The sequence below is a fragment of the Lynx canadensis genome, chromosome E1, assembly GCF_007474595.2.
Source record: "Lynx canadensis isolate LIC74 chromosome E1, mLynCan4.pri.v2, whole genome shotgun sequence".
Lineage (NCBI taxonomy): Eukaryota > Metazoa > Chordata > Mammalia > Carnivora > Felidae > Lynx > Lynx canadensis.
In genome coordinates this window covers 56,787,874-56,811,157 of record NC_044316.2, presented here as the reverse complement: position 1 = coordinate 56,811,157, position 23,284 = coordinate 56,787,874, and the positions used below count along the sequence as shown (strand labels likewise).

Here is a 23,284-nt window from a genome sequence, read left to right as displayed (position 1 = left end):
AGAGAGCCACCGCGTCCTGGCCGTGCCTGGACTCCCGCTCTGCTCGTGCCCAGTGCTTCGTGAAACGTACCTTCCACGGCTTATTTTGGGTTGTTTTACAAGGATAAACGAGGAAACGTCTAGGAAACACAGAAGACCTCCATCATGCGCTTCTGTTCAAATATTTCTGATGCCCAAACCGGGTCGCGGCGGCCGGGGGGCCGCAGGCCCTGGCTGCGTCTCAGGCTCTCGACCATCCGTGGTGGGGCTTCAGTGCGAACTGCAAAGGTACGAGACAAATGAGAACATTATCCGCCACCCAGCCGGCATCCGGAGCTCCGTCTCCTTACTCGTGTCGGCTCGGAGGCCATCAGAGAGGGGCGCGCTCTCTCCCCCAGCACATACAAAGTGAAAATCGAGGATACCTGTCCTTGGGAAAACAAAAACAAAAACAAAAACAAAAACAAAAACCACATTTATTTGAACAGCCAAGAAAAAAATTGCAATTTATTAAGATTCAACAAAGCGTTGTCCTTTTGAAAGCAACTCTCGGTGCGTGTTCTTTAACGATCACATTCTATGAGGAAAAAACATTAAAAGCCACAAACTTGTTTTTTAATCTCAGAGTTACAGACATCTTTAATTCAAAAGAAAAGGTCAAAAAAAATTAACAAAAAACAAAAACAAACAAATAAAGCGTCTTCACTTCCATCCCCAATTTTAAAAACTCCGTTTTTCTACAACCCGATGCTAGGCGGCAGCACGGCCCGCTGTCTGGACGCACACGCATGCACGCATGCGCGCTCGCACATATATTTGCCGTACACGCGTAAGTACGTGTACGTCAAATACATAGGACGCAGGTAACGGCAATGAGATGCACTTACTCTGAGGAAGGTTTGTTTAGCTAAATACACGACTAAACTTCAGAAAACAAGTCTTGAACCCGGTTTGTGCATAGTTCATGATCCTCTATAAAACCAGCTTTTGTCGATCTGCAATTTTGCAGGACTTTCTCTTTTTTTTTTTAAATTTTTTTTGTTTTTTTTTTTAAGTTTTTTGTTTTTTGTTCTTTTTTTGTTTTGTTTTGATAAAACCATTAAAAAGCTAATTAAAAAAAATGTAATGCACAAGTTTCCTGATCAAGCAGGCAGGGAGCACAATGTTCATATATTTTTAAAACATACTTGAGGGTATGTTACTCCATTGTCTTTCTTTCTTGCAAAACAATCAAAACATTGATCATTTTTAAAACATAAAGCAATTTTTAATATATAAAGCACTCTTCAAACATCTATTTCTTTTGAGTCCGTTATTTGGTAAATATGTAACTGCTACACATTAGAGATTAGGTATTTTTCTTCTTTGTGGTTTTTTTTTTTCCTTTTTTCTTTTTTTTTCTTTCTTTTTATTTTTTTTGTTTGTTTTTTAATAACATCTTCAGTGCTAGGAGTCGGGTTACAAAATACATGAAATGGTGTGGAGCTGCCCCTCGGGAACCCTGGCTTTCCTGAGAGCGCGTCCACATGTGCAAGACAGTGACCACAACGTCTCGTCACCTCGACGAAGGGGACACTCGACAGTCCACAACGATGGCCGGAGGGAAGCGACGACACTTGTTCAATCCCAGAGCTCTGAAGTAGCGAATCTGCATTCGGAAAATAGGTTTCTTTACCACGGAAGTCTCTTTTTTTTTCTTTTTTTTCTTTTTTTTTTTTAAATTCCTTTTTAAAATTTTTTTTTTTTTTTTTTTTTTTTTTTTTTTTTAATTTTAAAGTCTGAAGGAGAAAAAAGGGTCTGTAAACAGGTGGGAGCCCTGAGCACGGGCCCCTCCGAAAGCGGTCACCACCCAGGTCCAAGTGCTTGGCCCCGCTCCTCGTGCGGGGCCGGTGGCTCTCACCAGTATCTATGGCCACGGTCCAGCACCAGCTGTTTTCTCTTTCGCTTTATATTCCAAATGGAAACATGGTGCAATACTCTGGTAATAATTCTCTTGCATTAGTCCACAATAAAAAGCTGCTAAAGGTAGGTATACATATTATTTATCCAGAGATATACACTGTAATTTTTAAACGCAGTAACAGAGTCCTTGAGTAAACATTTACACGTGAATTGTCACCGGCCCTGTCCTATGAATTCTCTTTAACGTATAGGATTAGCGAAAGGAAGAGCAGGGACACTCAGTGCAAAGTTAGAAGCTAATAATAGTAACAAACGTTGGACCAATGCGCCAAAAAAAAAAAAAAAAAAAAAAAAAAAAAAAGCATATACTGAATAAAAGGGAAAACCCACAGTTAAATCCTCACACGCTTAACACACAAACACAGAGGGGTGCGCACACGCGCGCACGCACACACACGCGCACACACGCACATAGGCTGTGAACTCAGAAATGTTTCCTGGAGCCTGTCTCTGCGCACTGGTGTCAGCTTGGGAGTGCAGAACTGGACGCGGCGAGCGCACGCGTCTCCTTGTTGGCCTGCTGGATTCAAGTATTTGCATGTTCGATATGTCTTTTTTTTTTTTTTAACTTTTAAAAAATATTTTTTGGGATTAAAAAAAATGACAGGAAAAAGTAATGAAACAAGGGTAATGTGCATAGGCGGGCCCGTGGGAGCGGAGGGCAGAGCGCAGGCGGCCGCGTGGAGCCCGCGCTCTGTGCCCAGGGATGGACACCAGCCGCCCTGACTACGGGCCGCCTCTGGTAATGTGCATAATCGTCACAGGCTCGTTTTACATAGGCTTTCTCGTCTCCCTCCCTCCCGCCCCCCTTGATAAAATAACCCTTTCCAGCCCACGATCTGAAAAGTGCCCTTCATGATAGAACTAGTCTAAGCAGCTTTTATACTTAAAAAATCAAAATGACGACACACCATACGAACATAAGACGACACAAAATAAAAAGCTATGAGGAACATCCTGTCGTTAGCGTGTGACACTGACCAAGCGCAGCCCGCACTGTCCTGTGGACAGTTCGCAAGGACCGCGGCGGACATGCGTCCCCAGTACTGGACGGAGGTACTCAAGGGCTGCCGGGCTGCTCCGGGCCAAGCGGGGTCCTCAGCGCCGCCCGGACTGGAAAGGGTCAGCCTTCTCTTCCCAGCGCTGCTGATTGTGGTGCCCGTGGGGTCCTCTCGGTCCTAGATGGATTCCCCACTGAGAAGGTCGCCGGGCAGCAGGGTGTTCAGCGGGGTGGGGCTTCCGATCACCCTGCCGTCGTCACTGCTGGGAGGGCCCCAGAGGCTGCTTGAGTACTGGGGGACCCCGCCCCACAGCAGGTCACTGCTCCCTTTGCCGGCCAGACACGGGGCGCTCCAGTGGCCGGTGTCGCTCCGCACCAGGCCGTGGGAGCCGCCCGAGGCGCCCAGCCGCGCCTGGCCGGCCCCGGTGCCCGACTGCCAGCCGGAGGTGGACGGCACCGCCTGGCCTTGGGCCAGGAAACGATTTACCTCTTCTTCGCCGGCAAACTCGGCCAGGATGGTAGTGTTTCCCAGAACACACCTGAAAGGGCAGGACGGCAACAAAATTAAGAGCTGGTCTTCTGGGAAGATACAAAACTTGACAGCGCTTCAGCCGGACGAAGAAACGGAACCGCAAAGACTCAAGTCCGTAAGATCAGAAATGAAAGAGGAGACACGACGACTGATACCACAGAAACACACGGGATCGGGAGAGACTCCTAGGAACGATCCCATGCCGACAAACCGGGGACAGCCTAGAAGAGACGGACAAATCCCTGGAGGCAGATAACCTGGCAGGACTGACTCGTGAGGAAACAAAGTCTCAACAGACCGATAATGAGCAAGGAGACTGAATCAGTGACCAGAGACCTCCCAGGACAGAAAAGCCCGGGACCACGACATGGCTTTCCTGGGGATTTCTACCTAGAATTCAACAGCGATCCTTCTCAAACGCCTTCAGAAAAACCGAGAGAAGGGGACGCTCTCACCCTCGTTTCATGAGGCCTGTGTCATCTTGACACCAAAACCAGACCAGGATGCGAGAAACTACAGAACAGTATTCCTGATGAACACAGATGTAAACATTCTCAACACAATATTAGGAGACTGAATTCAACAGCACATTAAAAGGATCATACATCGTGATTAAGTAGGATTTATCCCGGAGACGCAACGACGGTTCGACACCCGCAGATCAACAAGTGTGATGCGTCACGTTGACGGAGTCAAAGGTCAAAATCCGAACGTCTCAGCAGATGCAGAAATGGCATCTGACCAAACACAACGACCTTTCACGACAAAGACCCTCCACGACAGGGGACAGAAGGGGCACGCCTCCGGGTAATAAAGGCCACCCACACAAGACAGACACACGGCCAATATACTCAGCGGTGAGAGGCTGGAAGCATCTTCTCTAGGATCAGGAGCAAAACAAGGATGCCTGCTCTTGCCACTTCTTTTCAACATAGGACGGGAGTCTCGGTCAGAGTAATCGGGCAAGACCAAGAAGTAAAAGGCATCCAAACTGGAATGGAAGGGATAAAAGTGGCATTATTTGCAGATGACGTGATCTTACGTAGAGAAAACTCTAAAGGCTCAACCCAAAAACTACTGATGAATTCAGTAAAGTTGCAGGATACACAACCAACAAACAGAAAACAAGTGCATTCGTATACACTAAAAGTGAAACACCTGAAAGGGAAATAAAAAACCTCATTTGCACCAGCATCAAAAGCAACAAAATTTACTTAGGAGTAAATTGATGCAAGCAAGTGAACACTTTTCGTGCAATGAAAACGAAAGTAATTTTAAGTAAAGAAACCGAAGAAGGTACAAATGGAAGGACGTCCTGTGTTCGTTCACGCATCAGAAGAATCAACACTATTAAAAGTCCAGACGACTCGACGCCATCTATACCTTCAGTGTAGTCCCTATAAAAACCCCAGTGGCATTCTTCATGGAAATTTGTATGGAACCACGGAAGACTCCAAATGGCCAAAGCAATTCTGAGAAAGAGTAACACAGCAGGAGGCATCACACTTGCTGATTCCAAACCAGACTACAAAGCTACGGTATTCAAATCAGTATGGTAACAAAACCAAAACAATCAACAACAACAACAACAACAACAACAACCACCCAGACAGACACAGACACACAGACCAGTGGGACAGAACAGAAAGCCAGAAATAGATCCCCATGTAGATAATCGATTAGTACTTGGCCAGGGCATCAAGAGTACTCAGTGGGGAAAGGGGAAAGGATAGTCTCTTCAACAAATGTGCTGGAAAAACTGGAAAACACGTGCAGAACAATGAAAAGTGGACGCCTATCTCACGCCACTCACAAAAATTAACTTGAAATGGATTCAAGACTTAAACGTAAGATTCTGGAACTGTAAAACTCCTGGGAGAACACATAGGGAAAAAGCTCCTTGACGTTGGTCTTGGCGATGATTTTTTTTTTTTTTTTTTTAATTTTAGAGAGAGTGAGCAAGAGCCAGATTGCAAGCAAGGGAGAGGAGCAGAGACAGCAGGCGAGAGAATCCCAAGAAGGCTCTGTGCTGTCAGTGCAGAGCTGGACACGGGGCTCGAGGCCACAAACTGTGAGATCACGACCTGAGCCGAAATCAAGAGTCAGACGCTCAACCAAGTGAGCCACCCAGGCGCCCCCCTGGCAATGATTTTTTGATATGACACTAAAAGCACATGGGGTGCCGGCTAGCTCTGTCGGTGGCGTGTGCGACTCTTGATCTCAAGGTTGTGAGTCTGAGCCCCATGTTGGTATAGAGATTACTTAAATAAACAAAACTTAAAAAAAAAGCACAAGCAATAAAGAAAAAAGTCAATAAGCAGGACCGCATCAAACTAAAAATCTTCTGCACAGCAAAGGAAACTGTCAATCTAATGAAAAGACACTCTACGGAATGGAGAAAAATATTCACGAAAATATTCGCATCACTCATCATCAGGGAAATGCAAATCAAAGCCCAATGAGAAATCACCTCACACCTGTCAGAATGGCTGTCCTCAAAGAGACAAGAGATAACAACCGTTGGTAAGGATGCTGAGAATAGGGAGCCCTTCTGTGCTGCTGGGGGAATGTGGGTTAGTCCAGCCGCTAGAGAGTTTCTCAGAAAGTTAAAGACGGAAGAATCGTACGATCCAGCAATCTCACTTCTGGCCACATATCCGAAGGAAAGCATTCCTGCAGTGTCGTCCAAAGTAACCAAGACATGGGAAGAACCTGAGTGCCTGTCAACGGATGAACGGATCGAGACGGCTTACAGCCCCTGCCCCCACCACGGAACGTCACTCAGCTGGGGAAAGAAGACCCCGCCATTTGTGACAAACACGCACGGATGCTGGTGGCCTTACGCTAAAGGAGGGAAGTCAGGGAAAGACAAATCCCGCGTGATCTCGCCTGGGTGCAGAGTCTAAAAGATCCACGCTTGCAGACACAGAGAGTAGACAGGTGGTCGCCGAGGGCTGGGAAGTGGGGTGGTGTTGGCACAAGGGTACGGACTTCCGGTTAGAAGAGGAGTGAGTCCTGAGGACCTAACACACCGCACGCTGACGACAACTGGCAACACTCTACACGGCAGAGCTGCTAAGAGGGCAGAGCTGCTAAGAGGGCAGAGCTGCAACGTGCTCGCGACAAACACGAAACGGTAACTCTGGGCCAGCGGAGGCGTGAGCTATGCTGCGCAGCGATCACACCCGTGCAGGATACAAACGCGTTAAATCCACACGTGCGCACCTTAAACGGACGCAACGCCGTGTGCCAACTATAGCTCGGAAAAGCCACCAAAACCCTCAAAACAAACACAAGAAGGAGCAGGACAGCAGTCACGTGAGTGGAACAACCCCGCGCCTTCCTGTGCCCACCTCCCCGGCTTCCTGTGCTGCTTTCACGGAAAAAGCGCAGCTGGGGGCGTCACAGGTCACCCGGAAAGAGCCCACAGCTCGCGTTTTGCTTCTGCTGTTTCCAACCCCAGGTTACGAGCTGCTTTCCTCATCTGACACTTTTAGCAGCGATACTGTGTCGGTAACAGCATATTCTTCAGGAGGTACGTGAAGGTGCCCCTCAACTTGGGCACCATCTAGAATCTGTTAACTTACATCCTGGGCTAAAAACGGGAACGACTAATTTCTGGGCCCTGCAGCTCCAGTGACGTCACTGAGCAGGTCCATTCACACATCTCATCAGGAGCATCCTGTAATTGGGGGAGGGAGGTGGCGGCTAGCATGTGTCACCTGCCTGGGGCTACCCGGGGGAGACAGCGTTTCCTTCTGTGTCCTATGTGCTCTCTCTTGGGGGGGGGGGAGGGGCTTTCCCTCGTGGAGGGTGTGGCCACAGCAACCCAGCAACCCCGCAGCAGAAGGAGATGTGTCATAGGACACCTGCTAGGGCCTGGCCCTCCAAATTCCTATGTTGGAGCCCTGACCCCAGCACCTTGGCTAGGCCTGTATTGGGAGATGGGACTTGCAAGTGGGGATGAGGGGAGCCTGGGTGGCTCGGTCGGCTAAGCGTCCAACCGCGGCTCAGGTCATGACCTCGCAGTTTGTGGGTTCGGGCTCTGTGCTGACAGCTTAGAGCCTGGAGCCTGCTTCGGATTCCGTGTCCCCCTCTCTCTCTGCTCCTCCCCGCTCATGCTCTGTCTCTCTCTCTCTCTCTCCTTCGAAAGTAAAGACACTGAAGATAAAATTAAAAGAAAAAAATAAAGTGGGGATGAAAATGGGGCCTAATCCACTATGACTGTGTCCTTCTAAGAACGGGCAATCAGGACACACACGCTCAGACTCAGAGGTGACCACGTGAGGACACGGGGACAAGGCGGCCGTCTGCAGGCCGAAGAGAGGAGCCTCGGAAGGAACGGAGCCTGCGACACCTTCCTGAGGTGTGGGTGCTCCACAGAACCGGGGCGATCGACGTCTGTGCCCACGTGCTTTGTCACAGCAGCCCCAGACACACCTACGACCCCCAAACCCAGCGCTGCCGGGGCCGCAGCCACTGGGCAGCTGAGCGGCGGCCGAGAGACGTACATGTGCAGGGACTTCTGGGCCTTGGCGGCTTCCTCCTTGGAGCTGTAGCGGACCACGGCGTTGCCTTGGGTCAGGTTCAGGTGGAATGTGACGAGAGGCCCGTGCTGCAAACACAGCGTCCGTAGGGTAGAGCCGTCGATCTGATTGAGGAAGCAAAGGGGGCAGTAACGAGCTTCCTGGGGCTTCTTCCGTGACATTCTTCAAAGGAAATGTACGTCACCCTGTGTACTAAGCACTGGGCGAATGTCTGTCCCACACGACTTTATGGTTTTACCTTTTATGCCTTGTAACTTACCGTGTAATCTTCAATATAAGTTAAGTAAATCAGGAGAAAGAAAAGACCCCATTTTGGTTCTGGCCTCCCCGCCCACCCCCAGCCAGGGCACATCGCACAGAGCCCGTGGTCCTGGTGGCCTTGTGGCCCCTGACCCCAGAAAAGGTGAGCACAGGACAAATCGCTCTCGAGGGGCTGTAATTAAAGGCAAGCCTAAAAAATACGCAATTCACCGGGAACACGAGGGCCCCCGGCACAGAGACCGGCAGGCGGCGGGGTCCCCGCACGGTGACCCCCACGGCAGGCGCCTGTACCTGGGGCGTGAGGTTGCGGAGAACGAGCCAGCTGCTTGTCCTTCCTGAGGTGTCGGTGCTCCACGCGGAACCTGCGCGAGCCAGGGAAGAGCAGTCAGCACGGCCTCCGGCGGCGTCTCATCTCGCCAACACTTGGTGGCCCAGAGCGCCGCCGCGTGCTCTAAGCCTTTCTCAACCTTTGAAAACCCACGCCGTCGTTTGGCTCTGAGGAACCCAAGCCCACGATCCCTGCAGACTCCTGGGGGCAGGTGTGACGAGGGACTCCTCCTCGGCCCCCATGCTCCTCGGAACCAACGCTCTGAAATCCCCCTTGTTAGTACCGCAGACCCACCGGGCTGCTCTCAAGGGGCCGACAGCCATTGCCAAACTATCTGCGGTGGGTTCTAATCTCAGCTTCTTAAACTCCCAGTGCACGCGTTTCTCCCATCCGCACAGCTGGTGGAGGGCACATCAGGATACAGGAGCTGCCTCACGCTGGGGGCCATCTGCCCCAGAGAGATATTGTGGAGAAGCAAATATGCAAGTGGCAACGGAGCCCCTCGTGCACGAACGGGCTTCCTCCCGGGCCCAGCGAGGCCCCTCGAGGGGCGCCGTGACCGCCGGGGCCCAGGGCAGACGCCGAACACCAGGGTAGCCGGAGTGCTGGGCCCAGACACGCCCCAAGAGTCTGGGGCGCCTCCTCCGCAGCCCGCCCTGGGACCTGGGGGGCGGGGTCACAGCAGTCCCTGTGAAGGGGTCCCGGGACAACGCGACAGGCACGTTCCCTGAAGGGTAAGCGGAGCAGGTGCACAGCCCCCGTGCTCCCCCACCCCCACCCCACTTGCACAGAGGACGGATTCGTACCCGAGGAGTAAGAGCTGGTCCAGCCGAGGGGGCTGGCTCCCCAGGTGGAGGAAGGCTTGGGATTGGTTAACCCTGGAGGCGGCCTCGTGGGTGCAGTAGTGTTTCTGGGCACCTTCCACAGTTCGTGAGACAGAGAGGCTTGCGTGTGGGAGGCAGGGCCAGAGGACCACGTCGATTTAATGTCTGACAGTTTACCTAGAAAGGCAGAGAGACGGAGCACAGGCGTTCTTGAGACAGGAGAAAAGTCACCGTAGGGTGTGGGGCACCGCACGAAGTGCTCTCCGGTGCCGGCAGAAGCACCATGAGCAAGGAACAGCGAGTCAAGGCACCCCCACCCGAGAACCACGGGGTGTGCTCGCTCTTGAATCTCTGCCCGGAAACACAGGCGGCCTGCGCCCAGCAGAGACCCTGCCGGTTCTACACTAATTCGCAGAATGTGCCAGAACCAGATTTGCCACCAAAAAATGGCATTTTTGTAGTTCAATGTTAAAGCTGATTTACCAACATATTCCACTGGGACGAGCTGGTAACGTGACAAACTAAGTGAGGTCGAAAGCCTGACCTGTAGACCCTTCAAGCTACGTCTTTGGGCACCGCCCTTGCCAGGGCTCTGCCCTGGCCGCCCACAGCTTCGAGACCCGCTGGCAGGGCCGCACTGCGCACACGGATGCTCGTGGCCCCCGGGTGCTGGCGGCCGAGTGTTCGGCATCTTGGAACCTCAGCCGGGGGAAGGGTGTTTTAAGGCTCTTTGGGAGAAAAACCCAAACTGGCAGCGACTCCCGGCCCCAGCTTCTCCCGCACCCAGGGCTCGGCTGCGATGTGCGGACACCCGGACGAGGGCCGGGCCTGCCTCACTCGCCCAGTGTGGCAAGGACAGGAAGTGCTGGTGGCAGGGTCGTCGCGTCGCCGTGGTCCCTGGACAGCATGGCAGTGACCAGGCCGATATGGACTGTGTGTGCAGCTCCCCTCCACCCCTGCCTACTGGCATTGACTGCGACTTCAAACAAACAAACAAACAAACAAACAAACAAACAAACGCTAATCTTAGCAAAGGTGTCCTTGATGAGAAAAACAGAAGTGCCCTAAAAACCGCCTCATACAGGGAAAATGATTTGATTCTGCCCCTTTTCTTCAGCTAAGTGATTTTGGAAGCATTAAAGGTCTACACACACCTCTGTAAACGTCAGAAGGAATAAGCATCAGAAGGAAGTCATCCAGACGCTTTTCAGTAAGACGCTAAACTGTATGTTGAATCACTGTATTGTGCACCGGGAACTAAGAGAAGACTGTACGTTTGTTACACTGGGATTAAAACTGAAAAAACAAATAAACGGACTTCGGAGTGAGGGGGAAGAATGCTACATAATATCAAAACTACTTTTCCCCTCAGGTACGAGTACTAAAAAGAATTCCTATGGCGCTGGTTTAAGTAAGTTTAACTAAGTCTGGACGACAAGGTTTGAAGGAATACAGAAGTGTACTTGAAGACGCTTATAAGCAATAAACCTTCCTTATGTAAGTTTTCTATTTACAACCCTGATACACATTCCGTGAGCGTGTGTACCCACGTCTCGTTATAGCCTTGTCTTAAAGTTTTCAGATACAAATTCTTCTGAGGTTTTTATGACAGACAATTCTCCATTCTCCTGTAAGCCTAGAAGAAAACTGCTCACTTCAAAGACGTAAGCGTCTAGGGTAACAGACAAATAATCCAGGCGCTGCACTTATCCGAGTGACGGGAAGCAGCCGCACTTTATGGGACCCGCTCTCGTCTCCTCCATCCGTGATGGCAAAGGTAACGGCAAAGTCTGAGCAGCCGCGCCTGTGTGTCCCTAATCCCCGCGCACCCCCTGTCCCGTAGCTGCGGGGGGGGGAGGGTGGAGGTACATTCAGGTGACAGGTGTGCTGCGTCCCACAACCACGTGCCCTTTGCGACAACCCCGCAGAGGCAATGTTCCCATGCCCACCGCACACGGAAGGGGGCGGAGGTGCCCGGGCCCCGCCTTCCCCGCCTTTGGCCTCACCCCAGGGCGCGCCCTGGGGTGTCTGGAGCGAGCGGGCGGACGGCAGGGACAGCAGGGCCAGCCGGTGCCGCCTGGGGAGAGCGGGAGCGTACCTGCAATGCTAGGCGCCGGCGCGATGCTGCTGAAGGAGCGACCGTAGCCGGAGGCACTGAGCGGCCAGGCACTCGAGGAAGGCAGCGCGGCACTCTGAGATGACGGTGGGGAGGACCCTGCAGGGGCAGAGGAGGTGCTAAGAGGGTGCCTAGCGGTGTGACAGCGCTAGCAACCAGGAGGGGGTCTCCCAAGGGGGCTTTGGTGGGAGGCTGACAGCGTGAGCGACACGCGGCCAGGACCGCGGCCAGGGCAGGCCGCCGACGCTCGCCCCCCACGTGGGGTCCCACAGCCACGCGGAGAGGCCGGGGCGCTCCGGAGGGTACGCGGGGCGTCAGGGCCCGAGAGAAGGGCATCACCAGCAGGGTGTCGAGAACAGCGCCCTGCGTGGGAAGGGGTCACACTGATTCCCCCCCAAGTAGGAGAAAACTAACAGTACGGGCAGTCTCCAGCTGTTCACACCTCAAACAATACCCACAAAACTAAGAAAACCCTCCAAGTTCTCGGTTATCCATTTGGCCACTAAAGACCAGCACTCCGCTCCGACCCCAAACGTCTCCGTGTGTCTTCTGGCTCCCGTCCGTGCCGCTCCCGCTCCCTCACGACGCGGGCGTGTGGTGGAGAGCCGTGTGGGGAGCTGGAGGGCTGGGTGCCCTTGTGTGACAATACCTGCGCGAGCAACCGAGCACCACCGGGGAGGGGACATGAGCACAATCGGCTTGTCACATTTCCTTCCGCGGGCTGACCTTCCCGGGGCCCCACCTGGGCGGTGGCGGTGGCGGCGGTGGCGGCTGAACTAGCTCAGCAGGTCCGGCCCTGGCAGTCCCCCCTGCGGCAGACTATGCAAACCATTTACATACAGAGGAGTTCTGTAGGTTCCCTTCTCCCAAAGAGCAAACCACGAGGGGCTCAGGAGCAGGGGAGAGGGTCCTCTGGCGCGTGCAGGGGGAGCCTGGTGGGAGCTGCCTGAGACTCGAAACGTCCACTGACCACCCCCTGAAGTCACCCCCCAAAGTCACGTCACGGGAAGCTCCGAGGTGCCCAGGTTGGACGGCTGCCTGATTCTTTATCCCGGAGTTGGAGGTTCTGTTTTCTCATCTTATCCTGATGCCGACACTTCTGAGGCTTCTAGATTTTCCTCTGTCTGCCTCCGCCTCAGCCACTCCGGACTGGAGGACGGGTGCTTAGCCCCGTCCTCAGAATTTACCTACTTCTGCAGGGCACCTCTGTCACGTCACACTCATGTGTCGCCCGCGGTGCTCCAAGGGCCGTTCAGAGGCCAATGGACCACTGGAGGACCCACGGGGCACTGGCAGAAGCTCTGTGCTACACCAAGCCACCTCGACTCCTTCTGAGGTCTTTCAATACCTGGGTCAGTGCTCCCTCTTCACACCTGCCACGAGCCTCAAAATACACTGATGGCCATTCCTGCTCAGACACAGCCCTGCCGCACACTCAGGGTGACGAGCTGTGAGAGCAGAGTCTGACTTCCGGCTTGTGCCTCTCCCTGTCCCCTGCCGTCTCACACAGGCTCCATCTCGTGTCCCCTGTACCACTCCTCTGTCCCCGACGGCAGGGTCTAAGCAGAAGCTGCATCGAGGCGCGAGGGATGCACAGCCCCGAACAGCGGGATCTGAACTTCTGCTGGTTTTCTACCCAAACCACAGAAACGCCTAGAAGCCCGTCACTTTAAGGAACCGCTGAAAAGAACTGCACCTCTCCCACAGTCTCACCCACAGCAAGAAAACTGAATTAATGTTCTGGGAACGACCCGAGGGGCCTCATTGGGGACGAGCACCCACGGCAGCCCAGCTATTCCCACACACCATTCTGACGGTGACGCCACGACTTCACCGGAGCTGCGCCGTCTGCCCTTCTCGGCGCCGTGCCCGGAAGCTACACTTACGATTTGAACTTCACAGCCAGCTCCTCACTTCCTCCTGCTGGATCCTAACGTCTGACACAGGGCGTGCCAAAATCCAGCATCCTGAGTTCTGCTGGGAACATGGTGCTGGGGGGCGGGTTTTAGTCTTTTTACCAGACTTCGTGGAAGGAAGTGGACGGAGATAGGGCAGTAAGGGGTCAATTCACCTGCAGTTTAAATAGATCCTAAGCGGGAACTTTTTCACTAAAAGGCTTAATCCTTAATATCGGCATTTCGCGACATAGTGCTCTAAAACGGTGCGTTAATAAATCCAGCGAGCCCACTTGGTCGAAATCAGTCTCCATTTTCACCTTCCGCACTACCTCTGGGTGGGGAGAAGTGCACATAAACGCGTCTCCCAGCGTCCCTGCCTCACGGCCCGCACGGCACCCGACACCTCACCTCCACTCTTGAGGAGGTAGCGGTTGACGTCCTGTATGGTGGTATTGATGGTGGGCCCGGTGGGGACACTTCCAGGAGTGACGTCGGGGTCGTTCTCAGGGTCTATGTTCTGAAGTCCTTTCCACGGGACTCCAGGATGGAATTCTGGAAAATGCCAAACGAAATGGAAATCAAGACACGTGAGAATCACAGCACCTTCACGTCGCCTCACGAGAATTTATGCAAATTCTTATAATCTATGAGTCAAAACAGGAGACACATCCTAGACTTTCTTTCAGGGAATCATCAATCCTCGGGAACCAGCTAGAAGCAGGTACCGTAGCTGCCCCGTTCAGACAGTGTTCGGAAGGTGTAAAGTCTAGCAACCGTTTGACCAGACGCAACCCAGCGCCCATCCTCCTTCCACTGAACTAAGGGGCTTCAGGAAAGCGCTGGGGGCTAACCACTTCCCAAATCTGGATTTCCAGTGGAAAAGCCAAAGCAGGAGCTCACGCCTCCAGGACTCTTAGCTCAGATCCCGGCTTCTCCGGGGCGGAATCGCTCTCCCGGGGCTTGGCGCAGTTCTGCTCTGCCACTGCAGGCAGGCCTCGTGCGCTCTTACCTGGGGGCCAGTTGATGCTGGAGCCATTCGAGATTTTATCACCGTCAGATTTGGCACGTGACCAGCTATGGGGAACAGCTACCGGAGGACTGGCTGGTGACTCACTGTTCTGGATTAAATCGTACCGGCCATAGGAGTCGTCAATGGAGGACTTAGCTGGAGGCCCGATGCTCAGGCCTCCAGGGATAGCACCTGTGAGGACAGCGGGAAGCAAAGAGCCCAGTGAACAGGGAGTTCTTGGGCCTCTGAGCCCTCGCGGCTGGGCGCCGGGCCCTGTCCCTTTCAGAGGTACAGGAACAAGCACACTGGATTTGTCCAGCGCTCTCTAAGGATAAGTGACTGTTTCGGTTAGTGCGTCTGTGAAAGACTGAAATTGTTTTGTTTTTTTAAAGATTTTACTTTATAATTATCATTTTAAAAATTTATTTTATTTTACTTAGTTTTGAGAGAGCGCAAGGCGGGGAGGGACAAAAAGAGACAGGGACAGAAGATAGATCTGAAGCGGGCTCTGCGCTGACAGCAGCGAGCCCAACGTGGGGCTTGAGCTCCCGAACCATGAGATCACGACCTGAGCTGACGTTGGATGCTCAACCGACTGCGCCACACAGGTGCCCCTAAAGATTTTATTTTTAAGTAATCTCTACATCCACCGTGGGGCTTGAAGCCACAACCCTGAGATCAAGAGCTGTAGGCTCCAGGGGCGCCTGGGTGGCTCAGTGGGTTAAGCATCAGACTCCGGCTCAGGTCACGACCTCGCGGTCCGGGAGTTCGAGCCCCGCGTCGCGTCGGGCTCTGGGCTGACGGCTCGGAGCCTGGAGCCTGCTTCGGATCCTGTGTCTTTGTCTCTCTCTCCCCCTCCCCCACTTGTGCTCTGTCTCTCTCTCTCTCTCTCTCTCTCAAAAATAAATAAATATTTAAAAAAAATAAAATTAAGAGTTGTAGGCTCCATCAACTGAGCCAGCCAGGTGCCCCCAGACCGAAATTCTTTATAAAAAATTTTTTTTTATAAATGTTTATTCCTTTTTTGAGAGAGAGAGAGAAGGAGAGAGAGAGCAAGCAGGGGAGGGGCAGAGAGACAGAGGGAGACACAGAACCCAAAGGAACTGTCAGCACAGAGCCCGACGCGGGGCTCGAACTCACAAACCATAAGATCATAACCTGAGCCGAAGTCGGACGCCTCACCGACTGAGCCACCCAGGCGCCCCAAGACTGAAATTCTTTAAGAACCATGAAGTTTGTCAAGCTGGAAGTACTGTGTTTTATTTTATTGAAAAAAATTTTTCTCGGGAGATAGACAAGTTTTCTTCCTGAAGGATACAGATAAAAATAAACAAATATTTAGGCTACGGTCCGTGTTCTCACTGCTCTGGGGCATCTTCAACAACTGGGTTTGTGGCGAGCGGGTGGCGGTTGGGGTTTCAGGAGGCCTGACTGCAGACCGGCTGGGGTCTTACGCACCCACGGACAGGGTATTCCGTTCTACAGGAATTCTCAGGAAAGAGCTGCAGCGTGAGTTAGAAAACAAGCACGCTCTGCAACCGGACAGCCGGCGGGGGCACCGGCTCGGACGTACCATGCTTGCTGGGGTTCTGGTCGAGGGGAGGAGCAGCACCGGGCAGGTTGTCCATCGGGTTGGGGTGTGTCCACTGAGGGAGGCGGGACTGGGACTGAGACGGGTCCTTCACTGACAAACCGCCAGTCATGTCCATGCTGCTGACATTCATGTTTGGGTTCAGTCCAGCTAAAAATGAAAACGCTGTTAGGACGTGCCTGCTGTTCCTCTGAATTTCACTACCTTCTAACGCTCTCCTGGAGAACCCATCCGAGTCTCAACTCGTAGCCAAATACTTCAACTTTTAATGCCGGTGGAGAGAAAAGCTATTTGTCTTTCTAACAACATCTATTTCCAGGAACATTATTCCTGAATTAAGGTGAAGTGCAAACGAATAGTCTCTGATTAAGTAAGACCAATGACTCTTTCCACTTCGCTCACTTCAGAGCTAAACATGGTCCTGGAGCTCCTCAGAGCCCACTGAGAGACAGGACGCGTCCAGACGATTAGGACAATCTTAGGGAAGCTCCCCGGATCAGGACAGCTCTTTCAGAGTTCTAGACGGGGCTCTAAAGGACCACCTAGAACAAGGCTGGTAGGGGTGACTCAATTCCACTTTTAGTGACCTTGCTCTACAAAAGTCTGCCCTTCAGGAGTTTAGGAATTAAATACCGAACTCCCTTTAAGGACCTGGCCTGTTTGAGAGTGTGGGGCCGCCACGTGCCCCCGCCACGTGCCCCCAGCTGGAAAGGCATGCCGATTCTGGGTTTTTCTGTAGAGCTAAAAGCACGTGCGGTCGGATGCGGCCGCGCTGTGCCAGGTTAATAAAGAGAGGTGAGGAGGATGGCAATGAGGCCGCAGTGAAGAGCCCCCGATGGGGACACCAGTTATGGGCTGGACTGAATGCGCGGCTGGGAGAGGACAGCCAACGGAAGCACATCCCAGTACGTATAGACCGTTTCCTTCCCAGACCAGGCAGAAGTGTATCTCGACTCTCAAGCAAGGTATCGAACGCTTCTAGTTTTAACTTGAAATCAGCGTCTGCAAACTCACATGCCTACGGGAGCCAGGTGGGTGTGAGGCGGGCCTGCCGGGGAGGGTGACGAACCCTACAGGGCTCGTCCCGCCTAAAGTGCCTGCCGCTGGTGCCAGCCAGTGGCAGCCATGGGACGGGCAGACCCAGTGGAGCCACTTGAAGAGAAGCCAGAAGTCACCTTTCTTTAAAAACCTCCAATTTTGAAATTTTGGCAATTAACACACACACACGCACACACTTCGTGGATGGAACAAAACCCCTGTGTGCGTCAGAGGCTGCTGGAAGGCCACCTTCACTTTGCACGGATCTAGTCGGCTGAGGGGATGCCCGCTCACTCGTGGACGCCCCACAAGTCAGCATGACCGCCCGGGGCGCGCGCCCTTTCCTCATCACTCAAGTCCCCGCTCCTCTGAGACCCAAGCTGAGACCCTGCTCCGGTCTCTCCTTCCCCACGAGGTGAGCACGTGCCCTCCCTCCTCCGAAGCGCCGTCCGGGAAGGTTAGTTTTTGTTACTCTATGCCCGATCTTCCCGTGTGGACGACAGATTCCACCAGTCAGCAAACACCGGAGCAAGGAGACGCTGTGGATGGGGGAAGGAAGGTGGATGGAAATACAACCGCTGAAGAAAAACGCCAAGAACCCACCGGATAGGCAATTTTATACAGTATCATCAAAATCATTTTTCATCTCGTTTTGAAGATTCACTGTACTAATTCTTTCATTTGCCCTGAGAAAGAATCTGCGAGAGTGAAGATTGACGTACTTTGTTCCCCAAAAAGGAGATCAGGAGGCCACATGGACACTAGGAGGCTGAAGCCGAAGCATCCTGGGACACCAGACAGAGTGGAGTTTGGTTGTGAAATAACAGTTCCTGAACCAGACGCGCCTCTGTCCAGCTCACATTCCAGACGGCCTTGTTGCATGCTGGGCACTGTCCTGAGAACTTCATGTATTAACTCACTTAATCTTTAAAGGACCCCAGGAGGGAAGTATCCCTACTTTATTTTTTTAAAGTTGATTTTTGAGAGAGAGCAGGGGTGTGCAGCTGTGTGCTGGGGGTGAGGAGTGGAGGAAAAGGATCTTTTTTTTTTTTTTAAGTTTACTTATTTATTTTGAGAGAGAGAGCGTGGGAGGGGCAGAGAGAGAGAGAGAGAGAGAGAGAGAGAATCCCAAGGAAGCTCCACACTGTCAGCACAGAGCCCGACGTGGGGCTGGATCTCACAAACCGTGAGATCATGACCTGAGCCGAAATCAGGGGTTGGACACTTAACCGACTGAGTCATCCGGGCGCCCCCATATCCCCCACTTTAGATGAGGAGCTGAGGCAGAGAGCAGTCGGGCAAGCCGCACAAGAAGCGCTGAGCCAGCCCTGGTGGTGGGTGGGCCAGCTCCCGGGCCAGGCCTCGGCTACCAGACTACCCAGCTCCGTGCGAGGGACAGTGAGGAAGGGGTGGAATGATCACAGTGGGCATTCATCAGTTTCATATTAAGGACGCACCACACCGATCGTATGTCAAGTGGACAGTGCTCACACGATTGGGATTTATGGCCCTTTTCAGAGTAGTGTCATGGAAAGGGACACCATCGGCCGGGAGCAAATCCAGTATCATGAACTGGCTTTTGCTCGTTCGGATGTGTATTTCCTGGGTTACTGATTCCCTTTGTCCTGTAGCCTCAGACTAACAGCCACCTGACAGACGAACCTGAGAGCTTTCACCAGTTTCTGGCTTCTTCTAGCAAACATTTCATGCGCCATCAATTTACGGACAGATGCCTCCCCGCGACATTTCCTCGGTACGGCCTCCGGTTACGTGACCTGTGCCCCCTGGCTAGCTTGTGAGACCCGGAGGGCGGCCCCTGCCTTCTGTTCACCTGTGGGTTTCACGAGCACGCCTCCCGCAGGCGAACGGGTCAACACATGCATGGTGATTGGGTGGATGACACGAACCCCTTTCTACACCACAGGACGTGTAGGGACAACCGTGGCTTTCCAAGAAGTGCCCGATTTGTAAAAACCTAAACGCCTTTACTGGCAAAACTGTTAGAAACTCACCCTGCGGTTAGGGTGGAGGATGGCGGCTGCTAAAGAGGAGGAAACCGGGGATAGAACTGGTTCGACAGCGGAAGTGCGGGAATTCTGGGGCTTCCACTGGGACGGCCTTCAAAGATTTTATGCTTAAAGGTATCCGTGGCCGCGGCGAGACCTTGCTCTGCGGCACAGCCAGCGCCGCTCCCCCACCGAGCGGGCCCGGGACCCGGCGCCGAGCGGCCACGCCGGGGACTCACCGAGAGGGTAGGGAGCAAAGGTGCCGGGTGAAGACTGCGGCTCTTTGGTCTGCAGGTCAGGCAGGCCGGGGGCCTGGGGGTGAGGGGGGAAGCTGTCCATGGCCGATTTGCCTGCAGAGGGGTGCAGAGACAGGTGCGGCGGGGGCGGCGGCGGCTTCACGAGCAGGGCCTGGGCCAGCTGGCGCTGGTGCTGCTGGATCTGCTGTTGCAGGTTAGTGATTGTGCGCGCGACCTGGTGGCAGAGACGCGGATTCGAAGGGGTCCCCAGGTGGTGCCCCTCGCTCGTCCGCAGACCCGGGGCGTCCGGTCTCCTCCTCCCAAACCCAGGGGACCGCGGCACCGCTAACAGGGGCGGCCTGGCGGGCGGAAAGTCAACGACAGTGGAACGGCCGGCCGCCTGGCGTCTTCCGATCGGGGAAGACGGGAGCCCGCGAGTCCGGCCGTGCCCTCCGGGTGGCACCTACTTGCTGTTCCTGTTGTCTCACGGGTCCGGAAACGCTGCGCTGAGCCTGTAGCATCTGCTGCTGGATTTGTAAACGTTGGTATGCCTGTCGAGAGAACACAGTTAAGATCCTGTAAGAAAGTCGTCAACAAGCGGTTCTGCCGTTGCGCATTAGTTTAGAAAAAAAAGGCAGAAAGCGGCCAAGATTCTTGGTCCCCCGACCGTGCTGTGGTTTAAGCCTCCTGTGAGGCAGAGCGTTTTTAACGTTTATTTATTTTTCAGACAGGAAGAGACAGATCATGAATGGGGGAGGGTTAGAGAGAGAGGGAGACACAGAATCTGAAATAGGCTCCAGGCTCTGAGCTGTCAGCACAGAGCCCGACGCGGGGCTTGAACTCACGGACCGTGAGATCATGACCTGAGCCGAAGTCGGCCGCTTAACTGACTGAGCCACCCAGGTGCCCCGAGGCAGAGCGTTTTTTTTTTTTTTTTTTTCAACGTTTATTTATTTTTGGGACAGAGAGAGACAGAGCATGAACGGGGGAGGGGCAGAGAGAGAGGGAGACACAGAATCGGAAACAGGCTCCAGGCTCTGAGCCGTCAGCCCAGAGCCCGACGCGGGGCTCGAACTCACGGACCGCGAGATCGTGACCTGAGCCGAAGTCGGCCGCTTAACCGACTGAGCCACCCAGGCGCCCCGAGGCAGAGCGTTTTTTTTTTTTTTAAATTTTTTTTTTTTTTCAACGTTTATTTATTTTTGGGACAGAGAGAGACAGAGCATGAACGGGGGAGGGGCAGAGAGAGAGGGAGACACAGAATCGGAAACAGGCTCCAGGCTCCGAGCCATCAGCCCAGAGCCCGACGCGGGGCTCGAACTCACGGACCGCGAGATCGTGACCTGGCTGAAGTCGGACGCTTAACCGACTGCGCCACCCAGGCGCCCCAGCAGAGCGTTTTTAAAAGGAGAAATGTCTTCCCCAAATCCTTCCAGTGCGTGGAGTTTTACAAAGAACTTCAGCCAGTACCCACCCCCCACCCCCTGCCCCTGTGTAGTGTAGACAGTGAGGTCTGTCTGCAAATGGTTTTTAGTTGATGAAGAGACCAAAATTCTTCTTGTTTCTTTATTTGTTTTTAGAGACAAGGAGAGAGAAGGGGAGGGGCAGAGAGACGGAGAGGGAGAATCCCAAGCAGGCTCTGCACTGTCAGCCCGGGGCCCGACATAGGGCTTGGAACTCACGAATCGTTGAGATCATGACCTGAGCTGAAATCAAGAGTCAGACGCTCAACTGACCGAGCCACCCAGGTGCCCCAAGATCAAAATTCTTCTGCTTGAGTCCTACCAACTAAAAATAAAAACAAATGACGGCAAGATGAAAAACTAGGGGTGTCTGGGTGGCTCAGGCTGAGCACTGACAATGCAGGTCCTGCCTGGGAGTCTCTCCCCCCACCCCCTCCTCTGGCCCTCCCCCACTTGCACACGCACATGCTCTCTCTCTCTCTCTCTCTCTCTCTCTCTCTCTTTCAAAAACAAATAAATTTAAAAAATATTTAGAAGTGCCTCCTTAATCTGTGAATTATAGAGAAATAAAATACTTCACTGAAGTGAATCTGTAAAGGCCCTAAAAACGTCAGAGTGCACCAAAACTTTTTAATGATTATTTTGAAAAAAAAAAAAAAAAAAAAAAAAAAAAAAAAAAAAAATAAAGGGGGACCTGGGTGGCTCAGTTGGTTAAGCGCCGACTTTGGCTCAGGTCGTGATCTCACGGTTCATGAGTTCAAGCCCCGCGTCGGGCTCTGTGCTGATGGCTCACAGCCTGGAACCTGCTTCAGACTCTGTGTCTCCCTCTCTCTCTGCCCCTCCCCCACTCACGCTCCTCCGTCTCTCAAAAATAAATAAACTTTAAGAAAATTAGTAAAAAAAAAAATTAAAAACAGCATGCTTGGTTTTAAAACAGAATACATGAAACGTAATTCAAGATTTTCCTGCAGTTTCCGCCATCTTCCCATGCTCTCACGGCAGTGTGAGTGAATGTCCTGGCAGATGCTCTTGAGAGCACAAATGACGCCGGAATGAGAGGCAAACACCTAGCTTAGCAGGCTAGGCCCTGCTCCAAAGTCACCGTGTGGTGTGTGACTGTGATGACGAAGCACGGTGACGGCGGCCAATTTGAAATCACTGGTGCTCACAGAGTGGGGAAAAGTGCTGTGAGCCTCCCGGGCGGAGCGACCAGCACCAGACGTGATGCACACAGCCCAGACATCTAGAAAGATGGCCAAGCAATCTGCTCCCGTCCTGCCGGTTTGGTGTCACGGTGCCGACCGCCTCAGCGGGCATCGTGGACCAGAGAGAAGCAAGGTGAAAACGCACCAGAGGGAAGATCCTGGGATTCTGTTTCTAGAGATGTGATACATACGTGTAAATAAAATGCCTCCATGGGAAAAAAAAAAAAGATTTTCTTGAGGTCTTTCACACCGTAAGGGGCAATAAAAATGACTGTATGAATAAGAGACTCTAGAACATCAGTACGATAATCAGATACGTCTCATGTGAGAATACAGCCACGTCTTCAGTGTTACCAAGGAGTACAACGCGATTTTCCTCTATAGTAAGAGTTCTAAATAATATGCTTCTTACATGTGTGCCTGATTTTTATGGTTGTTTCCTTCTCCGTCATCTGAGGTCAGCTTGGTAGTAAAAGCACTAATCCTGTGCGCTTGAACCACCCACTCTTGGTGCCTTCGGGTCCTGGGAAGCCTCACCCCCACGCAGCAAGGTGCCCCCGTTTCCCATTTTAAGGACAAAGAAACTGTCTCTGAGAGTCTGTCACGGTCACGACCCCCCTTCCAGAGCTCTCTGTGTCCTCCCCGACACCACGATTTGTCTCGGGGCACTTGTCTCCTCCCATCCCATGCTGCTTCTAACAGGGAAGTCAACACTCAAACTGGCTAGATGCGAGTCTAACAGACAGTAAAGGCTTAGGGCTGAGAGGGCCCAGGGCTCTCCTGTGAGGAAAGGTTTCGCGTCAATGCTTTTGTCTATCGGAGGCCTTTTTTCCTTCCCTCATGATTCCTGGTCATTTTCTAGGAGATGAAGCTGTTGGACGAGACTTCTAAATAAACCAGGTGTCAACATATCAAAGAAAGAAAGAACACACTTGGTCTTTGGGCATATACAAATGCAGTATGCCTTCATACGTGACCCGTGACCTGGCGTTTTATAGTAAAAGTAGAAAGACTGTTGACAATTAAAAATTTAAGACATGTTGAACTGTAAAGCCTTCCAGAATTATTAGGCTACATCCACCTTTCTCAACAGGGGTTTCGAGAGAGAATTAAATCCTAATCTCCAAGGCATTCTACTGTATGTCATGAAGTAACTTCTCTTTTATGCTTCCAAAAGAGTATTCGCGTATACCATCCTGAAGAATTTAGAAAATCGTCAAGCGTTTCTTGGGTTCTGTGGTCCAGACGGGCAACTCTGGATGAGAAAAGCTAGTTGAGACCCCAAGTTA

General features: G+C 52.6%; 1 protein-coding gene across 2 annotated transcripts in view; it reads right to left on the bottom strand.

The window, feature by feature from the left end:
* Positions 1-439: 439 nt before the first annotated feature.
* TNRC6C (trinucleotide repeat containing adaptor 6C) overlaps positions 440-23,284 on the bottom strand; it is a 100,098-nt gene continuing 77,253 nt past the window's right edge. For both annotated transcript variants that reach the window (XM_030295726.1, XM_030295727.1), the window contains 10 exons: positions 19,795-19,878; positions 19,331-19,562; positions 16,030-16,197; positions 14,457-14,648; positions 13,856-13,999; positions 11,532-11,648; positions 9,416-9,610; positions 8,573-8,643; positions 7,985-8,124; positions 440-3,480 (listed from right to left, as the gene is read on the bottom strand). In XM_030295726.1, the coding sequence (XP_030151586.1) occupies positions 3,120-3,480; positions 7,985-8,124; positions 8,573-8,643; positions 9,416-9,610; positions 11,532-11,648; positions 13,856-13,999; positions 14,457-14,648; positions 16,030-16,197; positions 19,331-19,562; positions 19,795-19,878 (1,704 nt within the window). In that variant the 3' untranslated portion in view covers positions 440-3,119. The remainder of the gene's footprint in view (positions 3,481-7,984; positions 8,125-8,572; positions 8,644-9,415; positions 9,611-11,531; positions 11,649-13,855; positions 14,000-14,456; positions 14,649-16,029; positions 16,198-19,330; positions 19,563-19,794; positions 19,879-23,284) is intronic.